A 27,208-nucleotide genomic window follows, 5' to 3' on the forward strand; every position below is an offset into this window, starting at 1 on the left:
GCTCCATGATCTTGCTGGGCACAGTGATGAGACGGACTGGTCTGTAGTTCCTTGGGTCTTCTTTTTTTCCCTTTTTGAAAATGGGTGTTACGTTTCCACTTTTCCAGTCAGCATGAACTTTACAGGACTACCATGACTTTTCAGATATGATGAATTGTGGTTTAGCCACTTCATCCACCAGTTCCCTCAGGACCTGCAAACACATCTCATCAGGTCCCACAGACTTGTGCACCTGCAGGTTCCTTAGATGGTCTTGAATCTGATCTTCTCCTACAGTGGGTGGTTCTTCATTGCCCCAGTCACCACCGTGGCCTTCTGCATCATGGGTGGTGTAGCTGGAGCACTTGCTGGAGAAGACTGAGGCAAAAAGTCATTGAGTACCTCCGCCTTCTCTACAACCTGGATAACCAGGTCTTCCATTTCCTTCCAGAGAGAATCCACATTTTTCCTTTTATCACTAACATACCTGTAAAAAATTTTCTTGTTGACCTTGATGTCACTGGATAGATTCTATCATGGCTTTGGCTTTCCTAACCTGATCCCTGGCTGCTCACACAGTTTTTCTGCATCCCTTCCAGGCTATCTGTCCTTGCTTCCCCCTCTGTAGGGTTCTTCTTTGTGTTTGAGCTTGTCCAGGATCTCCCTGTTCATCCATGCAAGCCTTCTGGCATTTCTGCCTGATTTCCTCTTTGTCAGGATGCACCCCTTCTGAGCTTGGAGGAGGTGATCCCTGAATATTAACCATTTTTCTTGGGCCCCTCTTCCCTCCAGGGCTTTAACACATGCTACTCTGCCAAGCAGATCCCTCAGGAGGCCAGAGTCTGCTCTCCTGAAGTGCAGGGTAGCGAACTTGCTGTGCACCCTCTTTGCTGCCCTAAGGATCTTGAACGCCACCATTCCATGGTCATTGCAGCCAGAGCTGCCCTTGAGCTTCACATTCCTCACCAGCCCCTCCGTGTTGGTGAGAACAAGGTCCAGCATAGCGCCTCTCCTCATTGACTCCTCTATCACTTGCAGAAGGAAGTTACCATCAATGCATTCCAAGAACCTCCTGATTGTGCCCTGCTGTGTTGTCCCTCCAACAGATATCAGGGTGGTTAAAGTCCCCCAAGAGGACTGGGACTTGTGAACATGAGGCTGCTCCTTTCTGCCTATAGAGGGCCTCATCTTCTTGGTCTTCCTGGTTGGGTGGCCTGTAGCAGACCCCCACTATAACGTCTCCTGTCCCTGCCCTCCCTTTAATCTTGACCCATAAACTATCAGTCAGCTCCTCATCCACCCCTAGGTGGAGGTCCATGCACTCCAGCTGGTCACTGACAGAAGGCAGCACCCTGACTGTCCTTCCTAAGGACCCTGTACCCTTCCATTTCAACACTCCAGTCACAGAATTCATGCCACCACGTCTCTGTGATGACAACAAGATTGAAGCCCTGCAGGTATGCACATATGTCTAGTTTCTTGTCTATTCCCCATGCTAAGTGCATTTGCATAGAGGCATTTAATTTGGGCCCCCAGTGAAGCTGACTTACTGGCTGCAATTCCTTTGTGCTGCTCTTCAGGTGCTCTCCAGCTGACCTGTGATCCCTCTCCAGGGTCTGGGCATCTACGGCTGGCACTGGCATCAAGCTGGTAGGAGAGGGATGGACTGAGGTTTTCCTCCCCCACATCTACTACATGAAAGAGTAGAAACTAGGTGAAGGCAAAGCAGTGAAAGCAGTGTATTGCACAAAACATCTCCAGCTATAATGTCAAAGTGTTACCTAGTGAATACAGAATACTTCAGACTGAGAGGGGATCAGGTTCATTCAACTCACAGCTAGTCATTACTCTGTGAGGAATATATACAAAAGAAAACATGAGGATGAACTCAGTTAATGAATTATTCCTTGTAAATTATTTATTCAGCTCGCAAAATAGCCCCAGTTTTTGCTGCACAAGGAGAAATTTCAAAGTCATTCCAGAAAAGCTGCTTCCTTGGTGGAGACAGAGCTTGTAGTGAGAGGGTATAAAGCAGAGCCTAAGCAGACTGCTTAAGACACTTTGGGCGAAATGCTGACTTAAGCAAGTCTTGCCATCATCTTCAGAGCCATTGTTTCCTCTCCAGAACAACAGTGATCATAGCTGTCTAATAAACAACTGGTGTTCAGATACTGCAGGCAATCATGTCAATTTTTATATATGCCTTTTCAAAGCCAAAGCTGACAGCTTCACACAGCTGTGTGTGCATATGTACCCTCTGTGTTACACTAATTGTCTCTGCAAAATATGCTTGCATATCAGAGTCTGATCCTGCAGAGCACTGTGCTATGATTCAATAGAGCATTTAAATGTGTGCTTACATTTGTGCATCCAGCTTGCCAACATGGAGCAGGTATTTAAGTGTTTAGTTGGACCACAGTGAAAAGACCACTTACTTGTAAGATAAGCTCTGACACAACATACATTTTAACTGGCAGAGCAACATGTTTGTGGATAGTTTTGAAACAGTTGGAACAAAGCTTTGAAGCATCTTAGGAGAAATGAATATAATGGAGTTTGCGTTGTTTTTTTTAAGCAGAAAACAGGAATCATTCCAACAGATGCTTTAGATGATGTGCCAGAAACACAGAGTAATGATGACATACATTGTAAGCTTAAAGAGAAGAAAAATTCAAGCATGATATTCAGTTTTCTCTTTTCAAATATTACTCTCACATCCTAGTCTGCCTGACTGAAGTTGATATACCCAATTAGTATAAATAGAATTAAGAAAGGTCTGTTGCTGTACATTATTGTCATTGTTATTCTAAATAATAAAGCATTTCTTATAACCACAGACCATAAGGAGGAATGCGACATTCTGTTGATGGATCAGCTTAATAAGAACTCCAGTTTTCCCTTTATTTTAAAGACAAAAAGCTAAAACCAGACTCTTGAAAGCAAACATACGGAAATTCACTGCTTAGGGATAGATGAATAGATTCCACAGCACTGGGCTCTGGGCTCTGCTTCCACAACACAGTTTACAGGAGGAAAGCTTTAGCCAACTTGACAAAATACCCTAAGTCATCACGTTTAATATTTTCTTTAAATCCTTTAGCCCTGAGGTCATGGGCCAAGCATCTAGAGTGAAAGAGTTGTTTGCAGGTGCTTATTCCTTTTAATTGTACACAGGCAGCAGCCTTTCTCAGCAGAAATAATGCACTAATCTTAGTAGAAATCTCACCTTTCCCTTCTGCTTGTCTTTTTGGAGTCTCTTAAACAAGGAATCAGTTTTAACATCTCTCTGTCTTAGTGAGTGCCACAAATTTCAGTCTGTTTGCTTTAATGCATCAGGTGTTATGGGATTACACTAGAATTTCACCTGGTTTTTTTTAATTAAAACATCTTTAAAACAATCATGAAAACACAGTCTAGGGAAGCTCAAAAGTAGACGACAGTTACAAATAAATATTTTTATACTAAGTCAGAAAAGTAAATTTTTCTTCCGCATAACTAACTCACAATTTTTGAACATCTAGGGTTGAGATGTGTGTCAAATAAAAGAACTGCATTTGCCCAAGGAAGCTTGAGTAGCATCTTTAATATGAAACTGAACACAAGGTGTGTCATTGTGGTGGGCCTACTGGCCATCATCACAGATAGCAGGGACAGCAGGAAATGTGTCTGCAAGAAAGGTGTCAAAAGCCCTGGTCTTGTTCATGTAGCTTTTCCTGAAACAAGAACTAAATAGGGCTCTCCTGGTATCTTCCTGCTTCTCACGTGCTGTCAGGGTTTGGGCAGGTGCTTAGATTTTGATGCAATGACTTCAAATATGAAGATTATGCATTCATCTTCTTTTTTATGAGGATTAGCAAAAATTGTGTGTCCTGGTCCCAGCATGTTAAAGTTTAAGACTAGTATAATAAAATATTGTAACTAATTTGCTAAGTTAAGCAAGGCGGGTACTGTAATAAACTATTGTAACTAATTTGTTAGGTTGGGCAGATACACTTGAATGATCTGTAAATGTTAAACCATAAAAATGTACAGTGTGCCATTCGGATTGGAACAGTAACCGTGTCTCAGAAACCCCACCTAGAGCTGACATGTAACTGCTGTTTGATGAAAAGCCCACCAAAAGGATGAGATCATGAGGCTCTTAAAAGATCCAATAGGAGAAAAGCGCGCCAGGAGACCAAAGCTTCGAGACTTTCAAAAGACCCCATAGGAGGAGGACATGCACCCCAGCAACCCAAATGACCCAATGGAAAAGAGCAGGACAACTATCTGACGGGAGGAGATTGGTCAAAGACGATGGCACAAGAGTATAAAAAATGCTGCTTTTTGGAACTCGGCGTGCGTGTGGCAGAGTTGCGGCTCTCTGCGCACCCAGCGCTGCTTTGCCTATTGCTTCCCACCCTAAATCGATTGAACCCAAATAAAACTATATATATTTTTATAAAAATTGGCTTCGTCTGATTATAACAATTTGGTGACCCTGACGTGATCTCAGTGTGCTTTCCTGGACTGTGGCTTCTCAAGGGGCGCCCCACAGATTGTGGCTCGAAAGCAGCAGTCTGGGTCAGTCTCCAGACATCAACGGACAAAAGAGAAGCAATAGTCAAAGGAATTGGAGCTCCAAAGGGAAAGACTGCAGTATAAAATACCCGTAATTCTGGTGCACAAAGACCTGAACGAAGACAACAGAGTCGTGAGTATAAGGGATACCGTTCGGTTGGGTGGGATTCGGTTGCTTGTGTGTGAGAGTGTGATTGAGACGGAACATCATTCTGGAAATGAAAGTAGTTTCGGAGCCAGGATTTGAGTTCCGAATCGAGTGTGGAGGTTTTCCAACCACGGTTCCAAAGTCCTGCGAGGGATTTGGCTGGTGAAGGACTGAAGGGGATCCTATAGGACTCGTGGATGGGAGCACGGGTTCTAGGGGTACGTGGGTGGGTAGAGGGTTCAACCCCCCCTGCAAGACACTCTTACCAGTAACTAAGGGCAAGAGGAATTGCCTTAGAAAATTCCCAAGGGATACGTGGGTGGGTAAGAGATTCAGCTCCCTGGATCCAACCCTCTACAAGGGCTGTAGGAGTTGCCACAGTAAAACTCCTAGATGGGTCAAAAAGAATCAAAAATTTGGGACCAGAAGAAAAGGAGTAAATTAACAGATATACCACCAGATAGTCCATTAGGCATAATGATTAGAAATTGGAATGAGAGAGGTCCTAGAAAAGGAAAAAGTAAATTAAAATTAGTCCAATATTGTATGGTTGAATGGCCGAAGAAACCTTTAAAACCACATGTCTTCTGGCCTACTTTTGGATCTTCTGAAGACTGGATTTGCCAGGCTTTAAATACATATGTTTACTCAAAAAAACCTTTTCATCAAGAAGAAAGCGATTACGCAAAATTGTGGATCAGGACTTCACGTCCTTATCCAGCTTCAACACTTACACTAAAAAAAGGATGAAAAATCTGAAGAAAAAGGGGATAAGAACAAGGAAGGGATAGAGAAAGATGATAAATGGGAACCACTAGATAACTGGCCGCCTCCATACTTTAATTATCCGGCCCCGGCGGCTTTGACGGCCCCGGCCCAGGCGGCCTTAACAACTCCGGCTGCTTTAACTGCCCCGGCGGTTCCCCTTCCACCTCCGGCTGCATGTACAAGAAGTAAAACTGCCGTAACTGAGGGAGCTTCTTTATCCCTTACGGGAGGTACCCCTCGGAGGCAATCAAGGAGGCATCGGATTTGTGGCAGTCCCGTTAAACACCTCCGATGTACGAAATTTTAAGAAAGAGATGGGGACTCCATTAGATGATCCTCTCGGAGTAGCTGAGAGGTTAGATCAATTTTTAGGTCCCAGTACTTACACCTGGGAAGAAGTACAGTCCATTTTAAGCATCTTATTTATGACCGGGTAAAGGCAAATGATTAGACCAGCCCGAATGCGTTTGTGGGAACTGCAAAATCAAGCAGGGCCGCCGGCAGATGAGAAATGGCCCAGTGTCCGCCCTAATTAGGGTCATCAAGAACAGGGCCGACAGAATATGAGGGACCTTAGAAATTTAACAGTGGCCGGCATTAGAGAAGCAGTTCCTCGGGGGCAAAACATTAATATAGTCTTTAGCAAACATCAAGGGAGAGATGGACCACCCACTGATTGGCTGGAAAGATTAAGAAAGAATTTACGAATGTATTCGGGGGTAGACCCAACACGCCAGGTGGGAGAGGCTTTATTAAAGAAACCCCCTCAATTCGTAGCCAATTCGTGAGGTGCCATCAGGAAAAAGTTAGAAAAAGTATACAATTGGCAAGACCGGAGTCTGCAGGAGCTATTAAAAGAAACACAGAAAGTGTATGTTGGGAGAGAGGAAGAAAAGCAGAAAGCAAAGGGGAAAATATTTGTTGCAGCAGTCAGAGAAACCTCTGAGATCTCTTTCTAATGGATTTACCTGGAGCTTTGTGTGGTGAAAAAAAAAAAAAAAAAAAAAAGGGGGGGGGGGAGCAGTAATTAGACAAAACTAATTAGCATGCTATTATTGTGGAAAGAAGGGACATTTACAGCAGAGTTGTAGAAAGCAGGAGCAGGATAAAAGGATGTTTAAAGAAGAATAAGGGAGTCGAGAGAAGAGTTTGGATTTTTAGTAGATAAGGGTGCAGAAAAATCAACTGTAAAAAATATTCCGAGGGGATTTATTACTGCTACCAGAAGCTGAAATTAAAAATAATAGTACAAGAAAAGTAAAAAAATGTATACGTTAACGGAAAAAAGACGAGCAACAGATAAATCCTAAAGTCTGGTACACAAAAAGGAGAGATTGGAAAGCTTAAAAAAAAAGCCTATTAAAATTGATATAATTATTCCGGAGACACCAATTCAGATAAAACAATACCCCATTCCCCTAAAGGGTCGAGAGGGGCTGAAACCAATTACAGACGAATTATAAAGTAAAGGCACATTGGAACCTTGTATGTCTCCACATAATACACCTATATTACCGGTTTTAAAATCAGACAGATCTTACAGATTGGTGCAAGATTTAAGGGCTGTAAATCAGCAAACTGTGGTTCATTTCCCTGTGGTAGCAAACCCCTATATGCTGCTTAACCAAATACCCCTAACTATATTTGGTACAGTGTAATTGACTTAAAGGATGCATTTTGGTCTTGACCCCCTGGACAAGGGGAACAGAGACTGTTTTGCATTTGAATGGGAAGATCCATCTAATAATAGAAAACAACTCAGATGGACAGTGCTTCCCCAAGGGTTTACAGAATCGACTAACCTTTTTGGGCAGGCATTAAAAAAGTTACTGCAAACATTCAAGCCATCCTCAAAAACAAAGCTTTTACAATATGTAGATGATTTATTAATAGCTGGACAAACTGAGAATGATGTCAGGATGGGGACCATAGAACTGCCGAACTTTGTAAGAGAAAAAGGATTAAAGGCTTCAAAATCTAAATTACAAATTGTAGAAAATGAAGTCCTTGGGGCACTAAGGCTTTGAGTGATCATTTCTTGAGATATTTTGGCTGCGTTGGAATATATGAAATTGCAAAACAAGCTACATACGGTTGTTTAACATATCAAAAGATTAATAAAAGAACTATGAGACAGACCACAGCTGGTGGAAGGAAAACAGTTTATCAACCTTTTGAGAGGGTCCAGATAGATTTCACAGAACCACCAAAGTTGGGAGACATAAATATTTGCTGGTAAGGGTAAATCAATTAACTCACTGGGTAGAAGCCTTTCCTAGCACCAGAGCGACTGCTCAGTCAGTAAATAAAATAATACTGGAACAAATTATACCACTATTTGGAATTATAAAAGCATTTGATTCGGATCAAGGTACTCATTTCACATCTAAAATCATAAAGTTGGTTACAGAAGCTCTGGACATTACTTGGGAATATTACACTCCGTGGCATCCACAAAGTTCTATACGAGTAAAGCGAATGAATCAGACCTTAAAACAACAAGTTATCTAAATCAATGTTAGAAACTAAACTCTCATGGATTAAATCTTACCCTTAGCCTTACTCCATATTAGAACAATGCCAAATTCAGAGACAGGTCTCTCACCTTTCGAGATGTTATATGGGATACCATATTCCCAAGGTATGCCTTTAGGGCATCCATTAATAGAAAACATGACAATTCAACAATATATTAAAATCACTGGAAAAAACCTGAATGAATTAAGAATGAAAAGAATATTAGCCCAGACAACTCCTTTAGGATTTGCAGTACACAAAATACAACCTGGAGATGAAGTAATGATTAAAACTTGGAAGGAGGAAAGCTTATCTCATAGATAAGAAGGACCATTCCTAGTACTATTAACCACAAAAACTGCTGTAAGAACTGCTGAGAGAGGGTGGACTCAAGTTTCCAGGGTAAAAGGACCTGTTACAGAAAAGCCTCAGTGGAAGATTGAATCAACGCCGGGAGACCTAAAGCTTCAAATGCAGCGGAATCAACAAAGGGATGGACTCGTTAAGACTAACTGAATAATTAGAGGGACTCCATATTGGTAACAAGAAAATTTAAGGTATATGTTATGAAGTTTTCTAAAATCCTGAATGTTTGTTATAATAAGTTGTGGTGTCTGTTTTATAAATAAGTGTATAAGCCGTTGTATATAGTTGAATAAGAAGTTGAATAAGAGTAACAAAAAGGAGAAGAAGACTAAAAATAAATTCTAAGTGAGGGCAAGACCGGGTTGGCCTCCATTTTTGCTGTTAAGAAGATAAACACCCGACCGTTGGCAGCAACCCAATGGGTCTAGGGACAAACAGAAAAATGTGCCATACCGGACCTCACTACAGTGGTTTCCTTTTTCTCCTAATTATATGTATCAGCCCTGTAATGAATACGGAAAGTCAAAGTGCTCCATATGTTCCCCTTGAAGATAATAAATTTGCTTTATTAGCCAAGACAATAAACAGAACTTTCAATCTAAGCCACTGTTGGGTCTGTGGAGGACTGTAGGACTGTTCAGTTGGCTGTGGGTCTCTGCACCCCTTACTCCATCACAGATTGTGAGTAATTACAGTGATATTAACAACACTACCTGGGAAGAAAACGGAACATGGCCAATCCAGTTTCCAAATCAGGGCAGATTTTGTGTGAATCAAACTCAGAAAGGAGGAATTGATGTAGGGGAGAGTAAATGCCAGTGGACACTTACACATAATTAATCAACAAAGATAGAGGTATTTATATATGGTTATGGCTTAATGAACAGGGACGTAGCAAAGGATTCAAGGGATTTTTGTCAGATAAAAATGAAACTGAATATGTTAAATTATATGGAAATAGCTTTTATAATCGAACCTGTGTATGGAGAAATGATATGGGATCCTGGTATTGCAATATACGGATAAATGATAATTTAAACAAAGTTTTCAGTCCTTTAGGAGATAAAAACAACCTTAATTGGACCCCTGATTATTTTGTTATTAATTCTCACTTTTGGACCTTGTATCTTGAACAAATTAATTAACCTTGTTAAGAACAGGATTGAAGCTGTCAAACTCATGATGTTAAGGCAACAATACACTGATTTAACCCAACAAGAAGAACACCGACTAGAGACTGAATTAGAAGATACCACCTTTTTAGGGGCTGCTAGAGAAGCTATTTTTAAGCTTAACCAGCAAATTAAGGTATAAAAAGAAAAAGGGGGGACTGGAATAAACTATTGTAACTAATTTGTTAGGTTGGGCAGGGCAGGTACGATACACTTGAATGATCTGTAAACGTTAAACCATAAAAACGTAAAGTGTGCCATTTGGATTGGAACAATGTAACTGTGTCTCAGAAACCCCACCTAGAGCTGACATATAACTGAAGAAAAGCCCGCCGAAGAGATGGGATCATGAGGCTTTTAAAAGATCCAATAGGAGAAAAGCGCACCAGGAGGCCAAAGCTTCGAGACTTTCAAAAGACCCCATAGGAGGAGGACATGCACCCCAGCAACCCAAATGACCCAATGGAAAAGAGCAGGACAACTATCTGATGGGAGGAGATTGGTCAAAGACGATGGCACGAGAGTATAAAAAACGCTGCTTTTTGGAACTCGGCGTGCGTGTGGCAGAGTTGCGGCTCTCCGTGCACCCAGCGCTGCTTTGCCTATTGCTTCCCACCCTAAATTGATTGAACCCAAATAAAACTATATACATTTTTATAAAAATTGGCTTCATCAGATTATAACACTAATGAAGAAGAGTTATTCATACTCTGTGAAATTCCTCCCCTGTGCAGCATCTTAACAATAGAACATGGTTTTCCAAAGGCTAGTGAAAGATTTTACAATAATCAAATTTCAATGTGACAGGAAACTAATCCGCACTCTGCAGATCAGTGCTATTCACAATTTGCTTTACAATTAAGATGTATGCTGTTAACAGCAGTGGTGAGAAAGAAGTTTATTACTCCTGAGTTCACAAGAAATCTTCTTTGGTCCTATAAAATGCAACAGCATCATGTTATCACAAGTCTTGTTGACTATAAAAACTTGTCTTCTATATGTAGACATTTCTCATTTTTAGGACAGTCTTATAACATGGTTAAAAAAAATAATTTCCTTCCTACTTATTGTATCCTTCAAAGGTTTCTCTGGAAAACACAGGGACATTTCCTTGCCAGAAGTGTCTGTTTCATTAACTGATTGTCTCTGAGCTGTACGTTCAACACCAAGCTATGAATTACAATCTGAATAGAAGTGGGTCCAAACTGAACAAAAATGTTAAGAAAAATGCCTGCAGGGATGTAGCAACTGCTGAGGAAAAGATTTAGCTATTGTTGTTAATGATATTCCGCTGCATTGTAACCCAGTTTCAAAATTGAGCAGAATTAAACAAAAGGAAACAATAGGTCATATTAAAACACCATATTAAGACAGTTACAGTGGGGGAATTAGTTAAACTAACTAGTCACGCAAAGGTATTTGCAGCAGGAAAATTGAGTTGCCAAGGAAGATGCTGACGGTGTTTAAAAACTAAGGAAGTGAGAGTCTGTCAGTGTGGGTGTACCCCATTAGAGTTACTGGTGGTTAAAAGATGTCAGGGCTGAGGCACACTGATCTAGCACCCCTTTGTTATTTACAAACCATCCTTTGCCTGTCAAAGCTGTTAAGGCCCATATAACACAACATGTTTCTTAGACAATGTTAAAGAATTCAGATATACAGAGCTAAAAAATTATCACAAGAAAAGTAACGCTGTTAGGAGAAGAAAAACTCAAAAGTTTTTGATGCCAAAGGCTTGTATTTCAAGGCTGCAACAGTGGTGCTTATTATTAACAAACCAATGCAAAGGAAAGGAATTTGCAGGAAGTCTCTTTTCCATATCTCTGTTTTCTTCATTATTCTTCCACTCAGTAGGATGCTTTTGATTAATTCCCCCAAGCAGGACTCAAGACAATGAAAGCATAAGCCTTCTTCCCTCAAAAATGACACTGGACAGCTTTTGTTCTTTTAGCTGTGGGATTCCAATATACCAGGTTGGCTCATCTAAAAATCAGGATGCTTCTTGTTTTGTCTTTTTACCATAGACCCTCACACTTCTATTTTCAGTGGGAACACAAATCATTTTGGCTTATAAGCCCCTGCCAAAAGTAATTAGTCCCCTTTCTCTAAGGGTCAGCCATATGGAGTTAGCACCCATATGGTACTGCCAAAGGGACTTCTTTGGATGCCCCAGCAAGTTTCACTAAAAAAAAAATTAGTCAGCAAAAAGGACTGCCAGTGCTGGTAGTTCAGTTCCTTTTGTGCAGGTACACACAATACCATTCCCCAGGTGCTCCCCAGCACAATGGCAAAACAGAGCAACTGGCTGAGGTGTAGCAAAGCAAGAGAGCTGCTCTGGGGAGGCGAGGGAAGAGATGCTGGGAATGACTAGCCAACACCACTGCAGATGAAGAAGCCATTTCAGTGCCACAAGGACACATTAATTCCTAGACTTTCTGATGCTCACAATTACAGATGGATGTTCCTCCTTGCTACTTTAGCTATCCTGACAGCACTACAATGCTTTATCCAATGTGAAGCTAGAAGTCACCCTTGAAGCTGAGAATAAGTTCACAGGTAGTGCATCCAGAAGCTAGTTCAGAAGTTTTTTCCTGCCACGAAGATTTATGTCAGTATATGTGCCTTACCATTACAACCAAGAACTCAGAAAAACAAATGAAAGCAATGCTGTTAGTTTCCCTCTTCTAAATGGTAATAACTGACCTGTCAGGAGAACAGGGGGAAGTTGCAGTGCAGAGAAGTGCAATGACGTATGCTGAGTCCCCAGTTAGCTGGCTCTAACAGGTGGGCCACACTGCTGGTCAGTGAGTTTTCTTCTTTTCCCAGACACTTCACCTCTGCTCTACTGTGTTTGAACTCTAACACCCTGTTTCAAGTGTTTGATGGGCATTTTTTGTCATAATCTATTTGTTTAGGTTCTCTGAGGTGTTTAAGAATTTGAGTTTCTTGCTATGCATTTTGGAAAAAAAAAAAAAAAAAAAAGACTCTTTTATTAGTTTTTCTTTATGATTCTCTGCATGACACAAGCTGAAGTACCACTCTCCTTCACCAGACACAACTCCAAGGGGTCCATGAACCACTAAACCTTGAAAGTTCAAGAGAAAAGACCAAATTAATTTTAAGGTCCAGCTTGCACCTGGGGAAATGCCCTTGCAGAAGCTGTAACTTCAAAACGTAACAACTTCTCTTTATTTATACTGTGGTATCCACACCAACATTGTTCCCACAAGCCCTCCATATTTCATTGGGTTTCAGAATGAATGAAAGAAACTATGACAGCAACAACAGAACAATGGAAGGAAACAAATATCACTAGACTTTTCAGCTGTGAACAAGGCAAAAGAAGATGACAATCTGGTCTCTATTGGGCCATTCATAAAGGGTCTATAGAGAGCCTTTATCTCACTCAAGTGTCACTGGGAGAGATATGAGCAAAATATACACACCATGACAAATTGGAAATGTTAAAAGAAAATCAGGTGTCACATCTCAGCAAATAAATGCTCTGAACACTTCAGATTGTCTGCCTACTTCTTTTCTTGAGATCATAGCTGGATGAATCATAGAATATTTCAAGCTGCAAATGCCCATAAGGATCACTGAGTTGAACTCCCTGCTCCTCACAGGACTCCCTAAAACTAAACTATATGACTAAGAGCATCATGCAGACTCTCCTTGAACTCTGACAAGCTTAGTGCCATGAACACTTCCCTGGGGAGCCTGTTCCAGTGACCAACCACCCCCACAGTAAAGAACCTTTTCCAATGTCCAGTCTGAACTTCCCCTGATGCAGCTTCATTCCATTTCCCCGTGTACTGTCACGGGTCATGAAAGAGAGGAGATCAGCACCTCTGCTCCCCCTCCAGGAAGTTGTAGACTGAGATGAGGTCTCCCCTCAGCTTTCTCAAAGCTGAACAAACGAAGTGACCTCAGCCCCTCCACCTAAATCTTGCCCTCAAGGCCTTTCACCATCTTGGCCACTCTCCTCCAGACACCCTCTAATAGTTTAATGTCCTTATGTTGAAGTGGCCAACTGCACACAGTACTCGAGGTGGGATCTCATCAGTGCAGTGTAGAGTGGGACAATCACCTCCCTTAACCAGCTAGCTATGCTGTGCTAAATGCATCCCAGGACATGGTTGGCCTGTTTGGCTGCCAGGGCACACTGTTGACTCATACTGAATTTGCCATCAACCCAAACCCCCAAGATCTCTCCACAGGGCTGCTCTCCAGCCTCTTGTCCCCCAGGATTACCCCATTCCAGGTGGAGAATCCGACACTTGCTTTTGTTAGATTTCATGTGGTTGGTGATTGCCCAGGTCTTTAGTCTCTCCAGATCTCCCTGTAAGGCCACTCTACCCTTGAGAGAGTCCACAGCTCCTCCTAGTTTATATCATCAGCAAACTTCCACAACACACATTTGATTCTTGTGTCCAGATCATTTATAAAAACATTAAAGACCACTAGCCCTAAAATTGACCCCTGGGAAATCTTCCTTCTTTTCCTTCTTGAAAATTGGGACAATCTTGGCCAGCTTCCAGTCAACTGGGAGCTCTCCAGACTCCCCAAACCTTTGAAAAATAATGCAGAGAGGTCCCACAATGACATCAGCCAGCTCTTTCAGTACCCTGAGATGAATTCCATCAGGCCCCATAGATTTATGCACATCCAGCTGGAGCAGTAAGTCTCAAATAAGTTCCAAGTTGTCTGGAAGTTTATCATCACTCCAGTAACAGTCTTCCAACACAAGGTTCTCAGGGCTCACTATCAGTATTGAAGACACCAAATGTGAAGAAAACATTAAATGTCTGCTTTGACTACGTCCCTTTTATGAGGTGACCAACTTTATCAAGAAACGGACCAATGTTACCTCTGACACTCCCTTTGCTGTTAATATAAATATTTTAAAACTCCCTTTTTGTCATCCTTCACGATGCTGCCCAGCTTAAACTCTAATCAAGCTTTGGCTGCACAGATTTTCTCCCTACAGTGGCAAACAGCATCTAGTCTAAAGACCTGCACAGACAGCCTCTGTCTGGTGCCACAGATCTCAGGGCGTATAATAATTGTGGGAGAATCAGAAAGTGCAAAAAAATCTTACTTTAAATCTTCAAGTGATATCTTACCCTAATGGAAATATTTATATTATCTTTGTATCATCTTTAGCTTGCTGTAGAGATAGTAGACTGAACACCTTGCAACACTTGTTTCCAGTCCTTCAGCTGGCTTTGTAGGGATTGCATCGGTATGAAAGTAAAACTAATACACCTTCAAACCCAAGCAGATTCTCATCAGCATCTCCAGTATGATCTCTGTTTGCAAATTGTCTGGATATGCGTTCACCATTTTTCTCTTAATTTGAAATTGAATCACAAATAATTTTAAGAAGTAAGCACACTAATATACCTGCACATGCAACGGTGACTTAAGTTGACACAGATGATGGTGGCATATTGCAAAGGGCCATGATTCAAATTTCATTATAACAATGATAGCACTGTGTAAGTGTTCCCCAATCCAAACTCACCCACCAACATGACCTTAGAGTGAACAGTGAATGAAATTCCAATTACAAGCACATACATACATCTCCATCACCAAAGCAACTTCAAAAAACCAAAGTCCTTGTTGGGGACGATGAAGAGACCAAGAGATCATAGCCTGTACACTTCCAGAGAAAACGAAGGCTTCAGCTTACTAAAGCAAAAAGCCTTTCTGTCCTACACTTGAGGAATGAAATGCAATATACTACACTAACACAGGCACTATCCCCAAAGCAAAAAGAACAAACTAAAATATTTTATTCTTCTTAAGAAAAAGACCAAAACTATAGATCAATAATAGAACAACAGTCTGGCAAAATATGAGAAAAAAAGCTAGAATACATATCAGGAAGGTGGACCTAAAATCATTTTGAAAATTGCAACCTGAAAGAAACAAGAATAAATAAATAAGAAAAGCAATATTGACCTTGAGCTACCAATAATCTGAGCTATATATAAAGAGAAACTAAGCTCCCCAAACATCTGCCTACATAGTATCTGCCCTAGTTGTCAATCAATATTATTCTTCTGCATAAATAAAAGCTCTACATCTGTTTCTTCTACACCTGCATGTTAGTGTTTCAGGAAATGTATCATATTTAACAAAACTGGCATTGTTTGCCTATGTTTTGTTGGTGTTAAATAACAACCAACAGCTAAACTGTTTTGCATGCAATCTTCTGCATAGTTCTCTGTATGTTACATGGATTGTTTTAATGATCTGCTAGCCAGGTTACTAAACATGATACAGCATTCAGAAAAATAAAATGTCACAAAACTTTGCAATAAATATTGGGGGAATAAAGCTTCAATGTTTTGCCATTGGAAAAAAAAAAAAAAAAAAAAAAGATTGAAAATAAATGTACCTCTAAATATCACAGAATCACAGAATCGTCTAGGTTGGAAAGGACCCTGGAGATCATCTAGTCCAACCGTTAAATATGGCAATATACATGACCCTTTCTGTTAGACCCATGCTGAGAAAAACAAAAGTGAAAAGTAGTGGAGATCTATAATCATTTTAAAGGTCATCTGCCATTAAACCACTATGGCAGATTAATTTCTTGAGATAAACTATGAAAATAAAAAGCTTTAATTAAGGGAGACAAAAGGTGGTCACATGTTGGAGCATAGTCAGGAGAGCCTTCTTAGTGTCCAGAGTAATGTCTAAAAGTTAGATAGATTAATTTCAAAGGGCTTTATGAAATTAATTCCACAATACAGCAGTCAATAATTATTCTGTATTATTAATGCAAATATTGAACTTCTTGAGAGATGCAGAAATATCAAATGCCTTTGAACAACCGAGCAAGTTTTAAATAAAGTATTGTCTTCTTCTCGGTATATTTTTTCTTTAATAAATATCTACTATAAGTAACTAACTTATAATTCAGCTAAAGAAAAAATAGCAACTCTGAGTTATTGAATAAACTTCTTCTGAATGCCCAGTAACAGTGAGATTAAAAGATGATACCAGATATTTTTAGCTCAGAAGTCTCCTGGGACCCAGGTTTAGGAAAGCATGTGCAGTTAAGACCGCATTAGACCATGAATAGAGCTTTCCATACGCATTTAGATCTGGAGGTCAGTGGATCTAATCAGAAGCATTAGTGTTCAGAATCTCTGCTGCCAATCATCATCAGCAGTATCGAATCTGCCTGCACCTGGAAAGAGATTTTTCATCATTCCATGTCTGGACAACATCTTTAGAAGAAAGTACAAAATTAGCCTCCTAGAACAGGAATTGTACATCAAAAGATGTCAGAACTGAAAATCAAAAACATAGCACTTACAGTTAAAAATCCGAAGAACATTCAAATTTAATTTGCATTTGTAAATGGACTATTTCTATTCCATTGTCTCCCTTGCTATTCATCTTCTGAGGACATCTCTGAATACAAACCTAACTGAATGTTTCTCTTGACCTTCATAATTTGTCAATAAAGTAAGACATTTTCACAGACACAGCAGAACAGCCCGTCCTGCCAAGAGAAAATCCCAAATAAATTAAAGGATTGAAAGTCTGGCTCCAAGCCAGAGAAAAACCCCTCATTTACCACAATTGTACAAAAACTCACTCCAGCTTAACAGAGATACTCAACTGCACAGCATCCATCAAATCACCGTGTGCTTTTTCTATATATCAGGGAGAAAGAAGTGTTAAGATACCCTTTTAGGTTTTATGTGGTTTCTGGTGTTATTGAAGGTATATCTACAATCGCTAAGGGGTGGGGAGGAAGTGGTTTGTGTATCCTACAAGGTCCTCCATAACACAGCAAGTCTTGCTGAAGAAGAGAGTGTAACAAGTCTGGTACTAGGTACTCAGCAGAAAGCTATCTGAATCATACAATGTGCTGTAGCAGCAAATTACATGAAAGTCAACATGCTCATAATGACAGGGTGTGCAGTCAGTGGACCTGCAGACCATTCCTGGTTTTCACACCTTTAGGAAAAAAACAGGTAAATTTTCAAAGCCACCTAAGAATCACTCACCCTATTTCTCCTACAGCTTCTCAACAGGAAACTGGACAAACCAAAAAGATTCAAATGTCCAGATAGCCATACCCATTCAGCAATTCTGAAGTTCCCAGCAAAAATGTTTGTAAAAGTTACCTGAAAAGCTACGTTTTTCTTCTGTGCTGTGTGTTTAGGATGCATCTTTGTTCTCAAATGTTTTGCTAAGATTTTTGCGTACTTAAATTCTGCCCCAGAATCTTTTTAAATATGTATTTACCAGCTTGATACCAGTGCCTTAATCCTCAGCGAAAGATCCAGTCACCTCTTGGAAGGGTATTACTTTTCTTGTCTAATTCTAGTTTTTGAAAAAATATTAATCACCTGAGAGTTTACAACTTAGATCCTGTCAAAAATCTTCTCTCCATCTGAAAAATGATTCTTAAATAAACTTCATTGTGTTTTATTTTATTTTGGTTTATATCCAAGATGTATAATAAAATGAATCTCAAAAAGACTTGATCATCAACTACAGTAATTTCACCGTGTACTCATTAACACTGTAATCTTCAGCTCAGTGTTAATAGGAGGGTATCACATCTCTACTAAAGGAAATTTGCATGTTATTAATATTCCATCTTATCTTGACTTCTCTGTTAAAGTATTACAACTCTTTAGAAGGATTCATTTGAAACATGTATGAAGAGGACCAGAAAATCTGGTTTTAAAGCGAATGCAAAAGAGTACAGACGCATACTGAAACCTTCAACTATGCAATTTACCAGATGTCAAGGGAGAAATATTATTTCAGAATATTCACTGAAAGATCCCAAAGTGCCAAAACACTTTCCAATGGAATTTAGGCTGGACTACAACACTTCAGGGGCTGTTCTTGTGTCAGTGAAAGTCACTGAAAGTTTTGTCACTTCAGTACAGAAACCAAATCTAATGTAGAATTTTGAATACTTCCAAAAAAACTATCAGATATCTGATTTTGCCCAAAATGTTTAGGATCAACTTGTTTATGGTGCTTTGGGTTTCTGACAAAATAGAATTGATGAATCTAACAGAAAACGTCAGTTAAAACCTCCCTAACCACATGCTGGGCTCAGCAAAACACTTGGATAAGAAGCAAAAGAAAGGTCAGGATTAAGTGTAAACTTGCACCACCTGCAAGGGACTACTGACAACAACCAGTTGTCATAAATAAAGAAATGACCAGTGCACACAAAATTCTGCTGTTAGCCAGTGATGCATGGAGACCAGATTCTCTGAAGGTCCACAAGGCCTCTGCCTAGCTGCTGGCTGAAGCAGCTATGGGAAAGCTTTTGATTTCAACACCACAGATCAAACTGGCAACACAGCATTAACCTTCACCATCTCCGGGAAAGCACTTTTTGAAAATTAGCAGTATTGTGATACCACTATTATTTGCCCACAAGCACCAGAAATAAAACTCACCAGCATATCATGAAATAATGTGTGTTCAACAGCATAATCCTTCTCTACACAGCTTGCTCTCCCTCAGCTCAAAAGCAATGGCAAAAGGTGGCAGTGCAGAAGGACACCGAAAGGGGCCAGCAGAAACTGCAGATGCTTCACTTTCGTACACAAAGTGGAAGAAGCCAGCCGCTTCTAAGAAGATGGAAGCAAGATATGCTGCAGAAACCAGAAGTTTTATTTTATACCAACTGTTTGTTCCCAGAATACGCAGTATTGGATTTTTTAAGCCCCAGTGCTTTAGAGCAGCTGGTCATAGAACTCAGCATTTATGTTTATAGTGATTTTTTTGTAAATTATTTTGAAGTGCAGTTTTTAAAAAACAATACTGAAAAATTCTAACTGCCAGATGATTCTGTGAAAATGTGTTTGATGGCAGATGATACTCACTGATGGAAGGAATCAAAATGTATTCACTGTCTGGGGTTGGTATTTTTCCTGTGGTTATACATCTTCCAGTATAGGAGGAGTACAGTAGAATTAACAAGCCTTTTACAGTGACCTGGGCAAACATGAAAGCTGAGAAGAAGAATGCAGTCCCTATGTATGTGGCCTGCCTTCACAAGAAAGTCTGGATGTTTTAGACAGCTGTACTAAAGCCTAATTGAGTTCCAATTCACCTGTTGTGAATCAAATTCCCTCCCTCTGCTTGGCTCCCAAATACTTTTCCACACAAAGAGAGTGCAAACACATACAGATAGCTGCTAAAAAACTGACAACTGTTCTTGTCAGAAAGCAGGTGGATTATAAATGACTTTTGACTGTTGCCATAAAAGACTTGATAGCATGACAAAAAAAAAAAAAAAAAAAAAAAAAAAAGACTACTATGTAGAGATTAGGGCTTTTTGAATGTCCCCTTTTAAACCTCTGTTTAAAAAGATCAATATTAGGGAAACATTTTCAGAATGTTATAGAACATATATGGTCTAATTTACACTGAAGATAGCAGGTTTTAATTTCTTTAGGAATTTAGTCTGGCTAAATGCCTGAGAGGCCTAGTGTATGCAGAAAAGCAGACATGTCTTTGTCAGAGTTTGACATTTTTGGATGTTCCTTATGTGTCCCTGAAGTGTCTGCTTCTTCCCTGAAAGTGAGAAAAATCCCTCTGAAACACAGAGGTACCACAGCAATACTTCCCAAATTGTTTCTGACCTACCTGCTGATGATCTCCTGCCTGGACATGTATGATGTGGGGCTGACAAGATTGTACAGTTTCAACTTTCCCTTTTATTTCCCCAGAGCACACACATATTTTTCAAGATAGCACATGGAAGTTTTCCTGAGTCATAAACTGCTACTCAGAAACCTTAGCCTGGACAGTGGTTTTGGAGCAATTTGTGCTATCAGCTGCTACCTTTTCTCAATAGTTACAGGACCATCACAGACAGTTAGCTATAAAGCAGTCAGATTTTTTGCCTGCCCTTCACAACAGCTGGTATATTTAGCTGACAGTCTCATTTTGAATCTAAAACTTTTAAGTCAGAATAGACTTTACAATTGTTGAACATTTATAGTTTTAGCCAGAACTTGGTGAAGACATTGTGCAACTGTGCTTAAAAAGTTTATTAGTGAATGCGTGCATAAAGTGCTGAATTAAGCATAGATCTTCAGGGATGATGCTGGAGACTATTCGTCTATACAGCAACAGGTTTGTCTTCCACAGTGTGCTCTATCCACCAATAAACTGATACACCAGTTTGAACTATTTTAAGATTGAAAGTGTTGGTGTGCATGACTCCCATTTTATTAAGGTAATGACTGTGACACATTCTACTTAGACATGCATCTCGTGGCTGAAGATGAGCTTGGCATGAGAGCAGCAATATACCTGTGCTATTCCAGAGCATTACGCAATCATAGAAAAGATATCTATTTGTGGACAAAAGACATCTTTGCAATCAAATAAATTATTACAACTGCTGCCAGAAGGCAATCAAAACAAATTACTAATAAACACTAGAGTGCAATCCTTATGCAAATTATAGATACACACATGCCTACATATATGAGTGAGGGGAATGGTTTCCAGGTTGCCTGAAAATAATTATTCAATCCACATTTCTTGATTTTCTTTCCCCTGCAAAGACTTAATTCATCCAATTTCATATTGAGATATATTATGAATTGTATCTTGCAAAGCAGATATTCTGATGTGATTAATCCCCAATACTGTTTTGGAAGAAAGTTATCCATACTCACAATTGTTGCTGCTGCTGGCAATGCACATGGAAGCGCCTGGGCAGTGAGACAAGGACATGAGAAAAGCAGAGGCAAGTTCTACTCACCTTCTTCACACTAGTTGTCCCAGTCAAAACATTGAATATAGAATTGTGTGCATGGAGAAGAAAAGATCATGCAACCCTGTTATTTCTATAGTGTAAATTGAAACAGTAAATGAACAGTAAATTAACGTGTGTGTGAGGTGGGGGCAAGTTGCACCCTTCTGTTGATGCAAGGTCCGCCACAGCATAGACTCAATGGGTACTAGAGGCAATATCAAAACTCCCATCTGTTTCAAGGGCACAGGATTGGGACCCAGGCAAGCATGATATGTGAGCACAGTTTGAAGAAGCCCTTTAGCACCTCAAAAATTTGGCTGTTAGGATGAGTCTCTCTGTCTTAAAAAAGAATAACTGACAGGCAGACTCCAGCCTGCAGAAGCCAGGTAGGAACGCTGCCCTCTGACTTGGCAGACAGAGCCAGTGACAGGCAGCTAAATACCTGCAAACAAAAGGAAAAAAGAGAAAACACCCACAATTCAAGCAGCTGTTGAGGCAGCAACACAGAATAAATCCCGAAAGGGTCACCAGGGCAGGGTGCTCTATCAGGATCGATGTCCAGGCCTTCAGCAGTGCACTTATCCCAACAAGAAGTACTATCGAAAAAACACAAATAATTTTGGAGATTCCTAACTGGGGTGATTGGTTTCAGATTTCAAAACCAGGACCCTCTTGTAAACATGGAAAACAACAAGTACTCTGAAGATGTATCATTCATGCCTTCACACTGCATCTACCTGCTCTACATGGACAGACTTCATATAAATATATATATTGAACACATACAAATATATGGAATCTGTTCCTGCATATATCATAGTCTTAAGACAGGATTTATACAGCTTTAAATATGTATATATGGGAATGAAAGAGAAATACCTTCAGCCTATACAGCTTCAATTCAACACACAGAGAACATGAACTCTAAATAAGTATTTCCAGATAGTGGCACATCTTTTCATTTAAAGACATACATTAATCAATCTTAGCTAGCCTCAAACTGATGTTTACAGCTAAAGCCATTTAAAATGAACTATTGATGGAGTTTATTTTCAGTAGTGCTGGGAGAAGCCACAAACCATAAGTACGAAGGAGAGTCAAATATTTACAGGAGGTTTCAAGTTTGCTCCTTCCCCTGAATTTCAGCGCAGATGTGAAAGTGGCAGTGAAATCATGTTGCTATTCAAAGAGTGAGCTTGCAGTATGTTTAAAGTTTAGAATAAACTTTCCTATTCCTTCCCTATCCACTTGATTAGAAACATCTGTACATCAGAGAGAAATGTGACTCTTTAGAAAGGGCTGCTAAGCAGACCAAAATGGTTTAGCACACAAATCCAGGGGCAGGACTGCTACAGAGGAGGCCTGTAACATCCCCCAGAATTGCCTGTGTGCAAGCTACTCAATAAAGACAAAAATAGACTCCTTGGTGCAGGCAAACAGCAAGTCAACTATTTTTAACTCGGGTCTTCAAATGCATTTTTAAGTTGCTTACATTTAAGAGCAGTCCCTTAAGCATCTACAGGCAGGTGGACTTGATGAATAGGCATGAAAAATACTTTTCCCATGTTATGCATATCACATGCATATTATATAAAAATAAAATTTAATTTCTCATTAGATTAAATGGATTTTATGCACCCTGGTGAATACTTTTAAACAACTTTTCATTAGTACAAACATATTTTTTCAAAACAAATTTGTGCCTACATAAATACAGTGAAGCTGTTACTAGTCTCATTGCTTTGTGGCAATCTGAAGACATGAAAAAACAGTTAAAGTGACTACCTGTGGTCAACATACAAAACACATATCCAACCTGGCTTGCCAACGGGTCATATCTTCAACTCTGTAAGGAAATAGCCATCTGTAAAACTAGCATTCATGACTGCAAAACTGGCCCATTGAAATACAATAGATACTTAACTTCAGCCTATTATAAATGCCGCTTGAAGACAGTAAAACACATTTCAAGAGAGAATGGGGCACTGGTAATAAGATCACCTGGACTGTGCATCAATCATGACAGACTATGTATACAGCTATTCTGTCATAGTATAGAGCTATCAGAGCTCACTTCAGCCAGCTGTGGGCCAGTGCTTTCTTGGGCCTTCTGCAGCTACAGCATGGGAAGCATTTTACAGTCCTGCAGAATTTATGGGACAACATAGGGCATGAGCAACAAGTAGCCTTAGGTTGAGTGCCCCACTTTGTCTTCTACGCAGAGTGAGGAAAGCCAGCTGAATGCCAAAAGATGATCTCTGCTGAGGCTTTGTCTCCCAATCAATTGGCTTCTGTATAGATGTTTCATATTTCTTCTCGTTAGTCACATGAGCAGTCCAGCATAAAAGCACCTTGGATTATTTGCATGATTAATCATGCCAGCAGAACACCTACAAACCTAAGCCATCATGAATGATGACTCTACCTTCAAAACAGTGGAGAAAATTTATGTCTACAGTGAGGTCTGTTTAAAGCCCGCAGAAGCACTTACACGAGCAGAGAAAACAGGGAAGGAAAGGTTATGAATGTGAGGCAGCTCATTAATTTATTGGATTGCTCTTTTTTTTTTTTTTCTCACATGGTCTCAAGAGAAGCAACCAACACTTCAGTGGGCACAGAAGTTACATCTTCTTCAAAATTAAGTCAAGCAAAATGAGCTATTCTAGTCTGAGAAACAAATTTATAAATTGGTTTAGTACAACAGACCAAAGTCAACAATCATGAGATATGACTTAGAAGCTGGGACACACCAGCAAGTGAAATACAGATCCCACTGAACCACAAAGGAGTTTGGGTAGGCACCAAAGAGAGTCTCAATTTTACTAGCTGTGACTCCCCTGAACCCAAGATTTTTAGAGACCCATTTAGTCAGGCCGGAATGCCTGTGCCAGCTTTCATTCTCCAGACAGAACCTTCACCTTTTTCAATACACTTTGCCAACTTCTGTGCAGCTATGGAATAGTCCTTGCCCATGGCTGACCTGTCTGATTATACAATAGCCTCATGATCATACAGTTAAATTCCTTTCAGCCTTCATCTGGTAATGCCTGCAGTAAACAGTACTGATTACCTTTTAAACAGGTGGATTCTTTTTAGCTTAGAAAAAAAAAGTCTTTCTTCCAAGTGCCATATATTTACAGCAAAATGTTTGCAAAGTTCAGTTCCCATTAAGCCCAAGTGAGTATCTAGGAGCAAAGACCTGTGGATAACTGAATGTAAAAGCATGGCTTCCTCACGCCTACACACAGCACAGCTCAGAGGAAGGATTATTTTTAAAGATTCAAAGAGGAACGCAATACCAAAAATGCAAGTGTGCAGTTCACTACTTATGCAAATAAATAACATTTGTGCTAAGAAATGCTGCAGAATAACCAAGAAGGAGAATGCTTAGCTGGTGCAGGAAAGAGAAGCTGAACATTGACTGCAAGAAGGAAAGGTTTGGAAAAAGTGCATAGTTACTTCTTTGACAGAGGAGTTCCGCCTATAAGAAATTGATTTACTCCTAGGAATAAGGAAGTATTGTTCATCAACCATCAGCACTAGTTACGAGGTGACTCAAGACTAAGAAAATGTAAGAACAATGCAGCTAAGATTCAGCTGACCTCAAATTCATTTAAGCTAATGCACAGGAAAACCAGAGTCCATGTTTTCATTCGCAAAATTGCAGGGTGCCACGGAGCTACTTTATTCTGTCTGTTGCAAGCAGATGTTGAGCAGGTATTGTCTAGAAACGCAAACTGAAAGCCCCAGCTAGTTGTGGACGGCTCCCCCGAGCTGCGTTCGCGTCACCCTGTGTCCTAGCCGATTACTCATGGTCTCATCTGCTGGCTCTTTCTGCGACGACCAGACCACCGACCCCGTGGGTGGACCGAGCCACGCTCGGCCAGATATTTTCATTCCGAGCCCAGCGACCATCCCGCTCCCGCCGAGACAACGTCGGTGCTTCGCTCGAGGCAGGAGCCGGGGAGGAAGCCCTCCAGCCCTCCAGCCCCCCAGCCCCCCAGCCCTCCTTCCCTGCGCGCCGCCCCGCGCCGCCCGCCGTGCCTTCAGCCCGCCGCAGCCGCGCCCGCCGCCGCGCTCAGCACCGCGGACAGCGCCCCGCGGTCCCGCGCGGGCGGCGGCTCCCGGGGGCCGCCCGGGGCCGGGACCCGCCGCGCCGGGGCCGGAGGAGGCGGCCCGCCAGCGGGCTGGACTGCCGGACACCGGGCCGGCCGGACACCGGGCCGGCCTGCCGGCGGGCTGCCCCACCGGGCGCGCACACGCGCCCGCCCGCCCGCGCCCCGCACCCCGCGGAGCCGCCGTCACTCACCGCAACCGCCGCAGGACGCCCCGGCACCGCCGCCGCCGCCGCCGCCCGCCGGCCCTGGCGCCGCGGACGCCCCCCGCAGCGCGGCGGCGGTGGCGCCGGGCGGCCGCGGCTCCATGCGGAGGGCAGCGGCGGCGGCTCGCCTACCCCCGGCCGCCTCGCGGAAGCCGCCGCCGCCGCCGCGCAGAGCCGGAGGGGGAGGGCGGGGAGCCGCGGCCGCATGGTGCTGCCCGCCCCGCCCGCCGCCCGCCCCTGCGCACCGCACCGCCCCCCGCGCCCGGCCGGCCGGGCCGCGCCGTGACGGCGCTCCCGCGGCCGCGGCGCTCCGCAGAGCGGCTGGAGCAGCCCCCCGCGCTCCCCGCCCGCCGGGCCGCTCAGCAGGGATCTCGTCCCTGCACCAGCAACCTGCTTCCTTCGCCCGAGTTCTCCCTCACCCGCTGTTTGCCACGCGGGCCGCACGCTCCTTTCGTGAGTCAAAGGGGAGGGTGCTGCTCGGGGGTGGTCGGCAATAACCGGAGAGAGTTCACGTGCTTCGTAACAAGTTCCTCACTGACAAAACTCCCGCCGAGTCTGCGCTGTGCTTGGGTGGGGCATAGACTTCAGCAAGGGTCGCATGCCCCCAGTTACTTCTACACGGGGCACACGCGCGGGACAAGAACTCCATCTCCTTTGCATAAAACATAAAACCTGCAGTGTCGCTGGGTGCCTCTGCCTAGGCACTGAGCACCCTCACAGGGAAGAAAGGTACCTTCCAAGCTCCTGTCAGCGTCCTGTATTGCAATGAGTGTCTTCTGCCTTTGAGCAGAATCTGAGAAGAATCTGTCTCTGTTATCACAGTGCCCTGCTGTGAAGGAGCTGATGACAGTCAGAAGAGCCCCCTTTCACCGTTTTGTTCCCAAGCTAAACAAAAGCACTTATTGCTGCCTCTCCTGCCATGTGCCATGATCCAACCCCCTCTGCATTTCGGTGACCTCCACTAGACTTGCTCCATGGGGTCAGTGTCTGTTTTAAGATCACCTGGGGAGCTCAAACTGAACCTGGAATTTGACAATGCTGAACTCCAGGAGGTTCTTATCAGCCCATTTCTCTGGCTTGTCAAGGTCCTTCTGAAGAGCTGACCTCTTCTCCAGCATAGCCACCATTCCCCTCACTCTGGGAGCATCTGCAGATATGCTGAGAACACACTCTGTCCCATCATCCAGGTCATTAGTAAAGACATTACACAGTCTTGGCCTCAGTATCAGTATTTCAGTGAGACACCAACAGTAACCACCTAGACTTTGAACTGCTGATCAAAACACTTTGAAGCACAAGCCCTAGCCAATTTTCCATGCATCTCCTTATTCAGTATCCATACCCACTTACCAGTTTTTACTGTATTTAAAGGCAAATCTAAAATCTACAGTGCATGAGAACAGCTTTGACCAGTGGCATGCTATAATCAGGTATATAGGTATCTGAACTCAGCATACAAGAAGTAATCTCCTGCCTTTTCCCCCATATGTGCACTTCAGCATCAGGCTTCTGTGTGAGTCCTTAGCAATGAATAAGAAGGGGAAAAAAAGAATAATTTTCAAAATTGTTTTTTACAGAGAATACTGATTACTTCAATACAT

General features: G+C 41.9%; 1 protein-coding gene across 2 annotated transcripts in view; it reads right to left on the reverse strand.

Moving 5' to 3' along the window:
• NRG1 (neuregulin 1) overlaps positions 1–25,629 on the reverse strand; it is a 522,222-nt gene extending 496,593 nt beyond the window's left edge. Inside the window, exon 1 of one of the 2 annotated variants that reach the window (XM_074932868.1) lies at positions 25,596–25,629. Coding sequence is in view for 1 of the 2 variants with exons in the window: in XM_074932867.1 (XP_074788968.1) it covers positions 23,072–23,084 (13 nt within the window). In the remaining variant the exon portion in view is untranslated. Of the gene's footprint in view, positions 1–23,071; positions 23,100–25,595 lie in introns of those variants that run through there. The other variant, XM_074932867.1, reaches the window with a different exon arrangement.
• Positions 25,630–27,208: the final 1,579 nt, after the last annotated feature.

Source organism: Athene noctua, chromosome Z, assembly GCF_965140245.1.
Source record: "Athene noctua chromosome Z, bAthNoc1.hap1.1, whole genome shotgun sequence".
In the NCBI taxonomy this organism is placed as follows: Eukaryota; Metazoa; Chordata; class Aves; order Strigiformes; family Strigidae; genus Athene; species Athene noctua.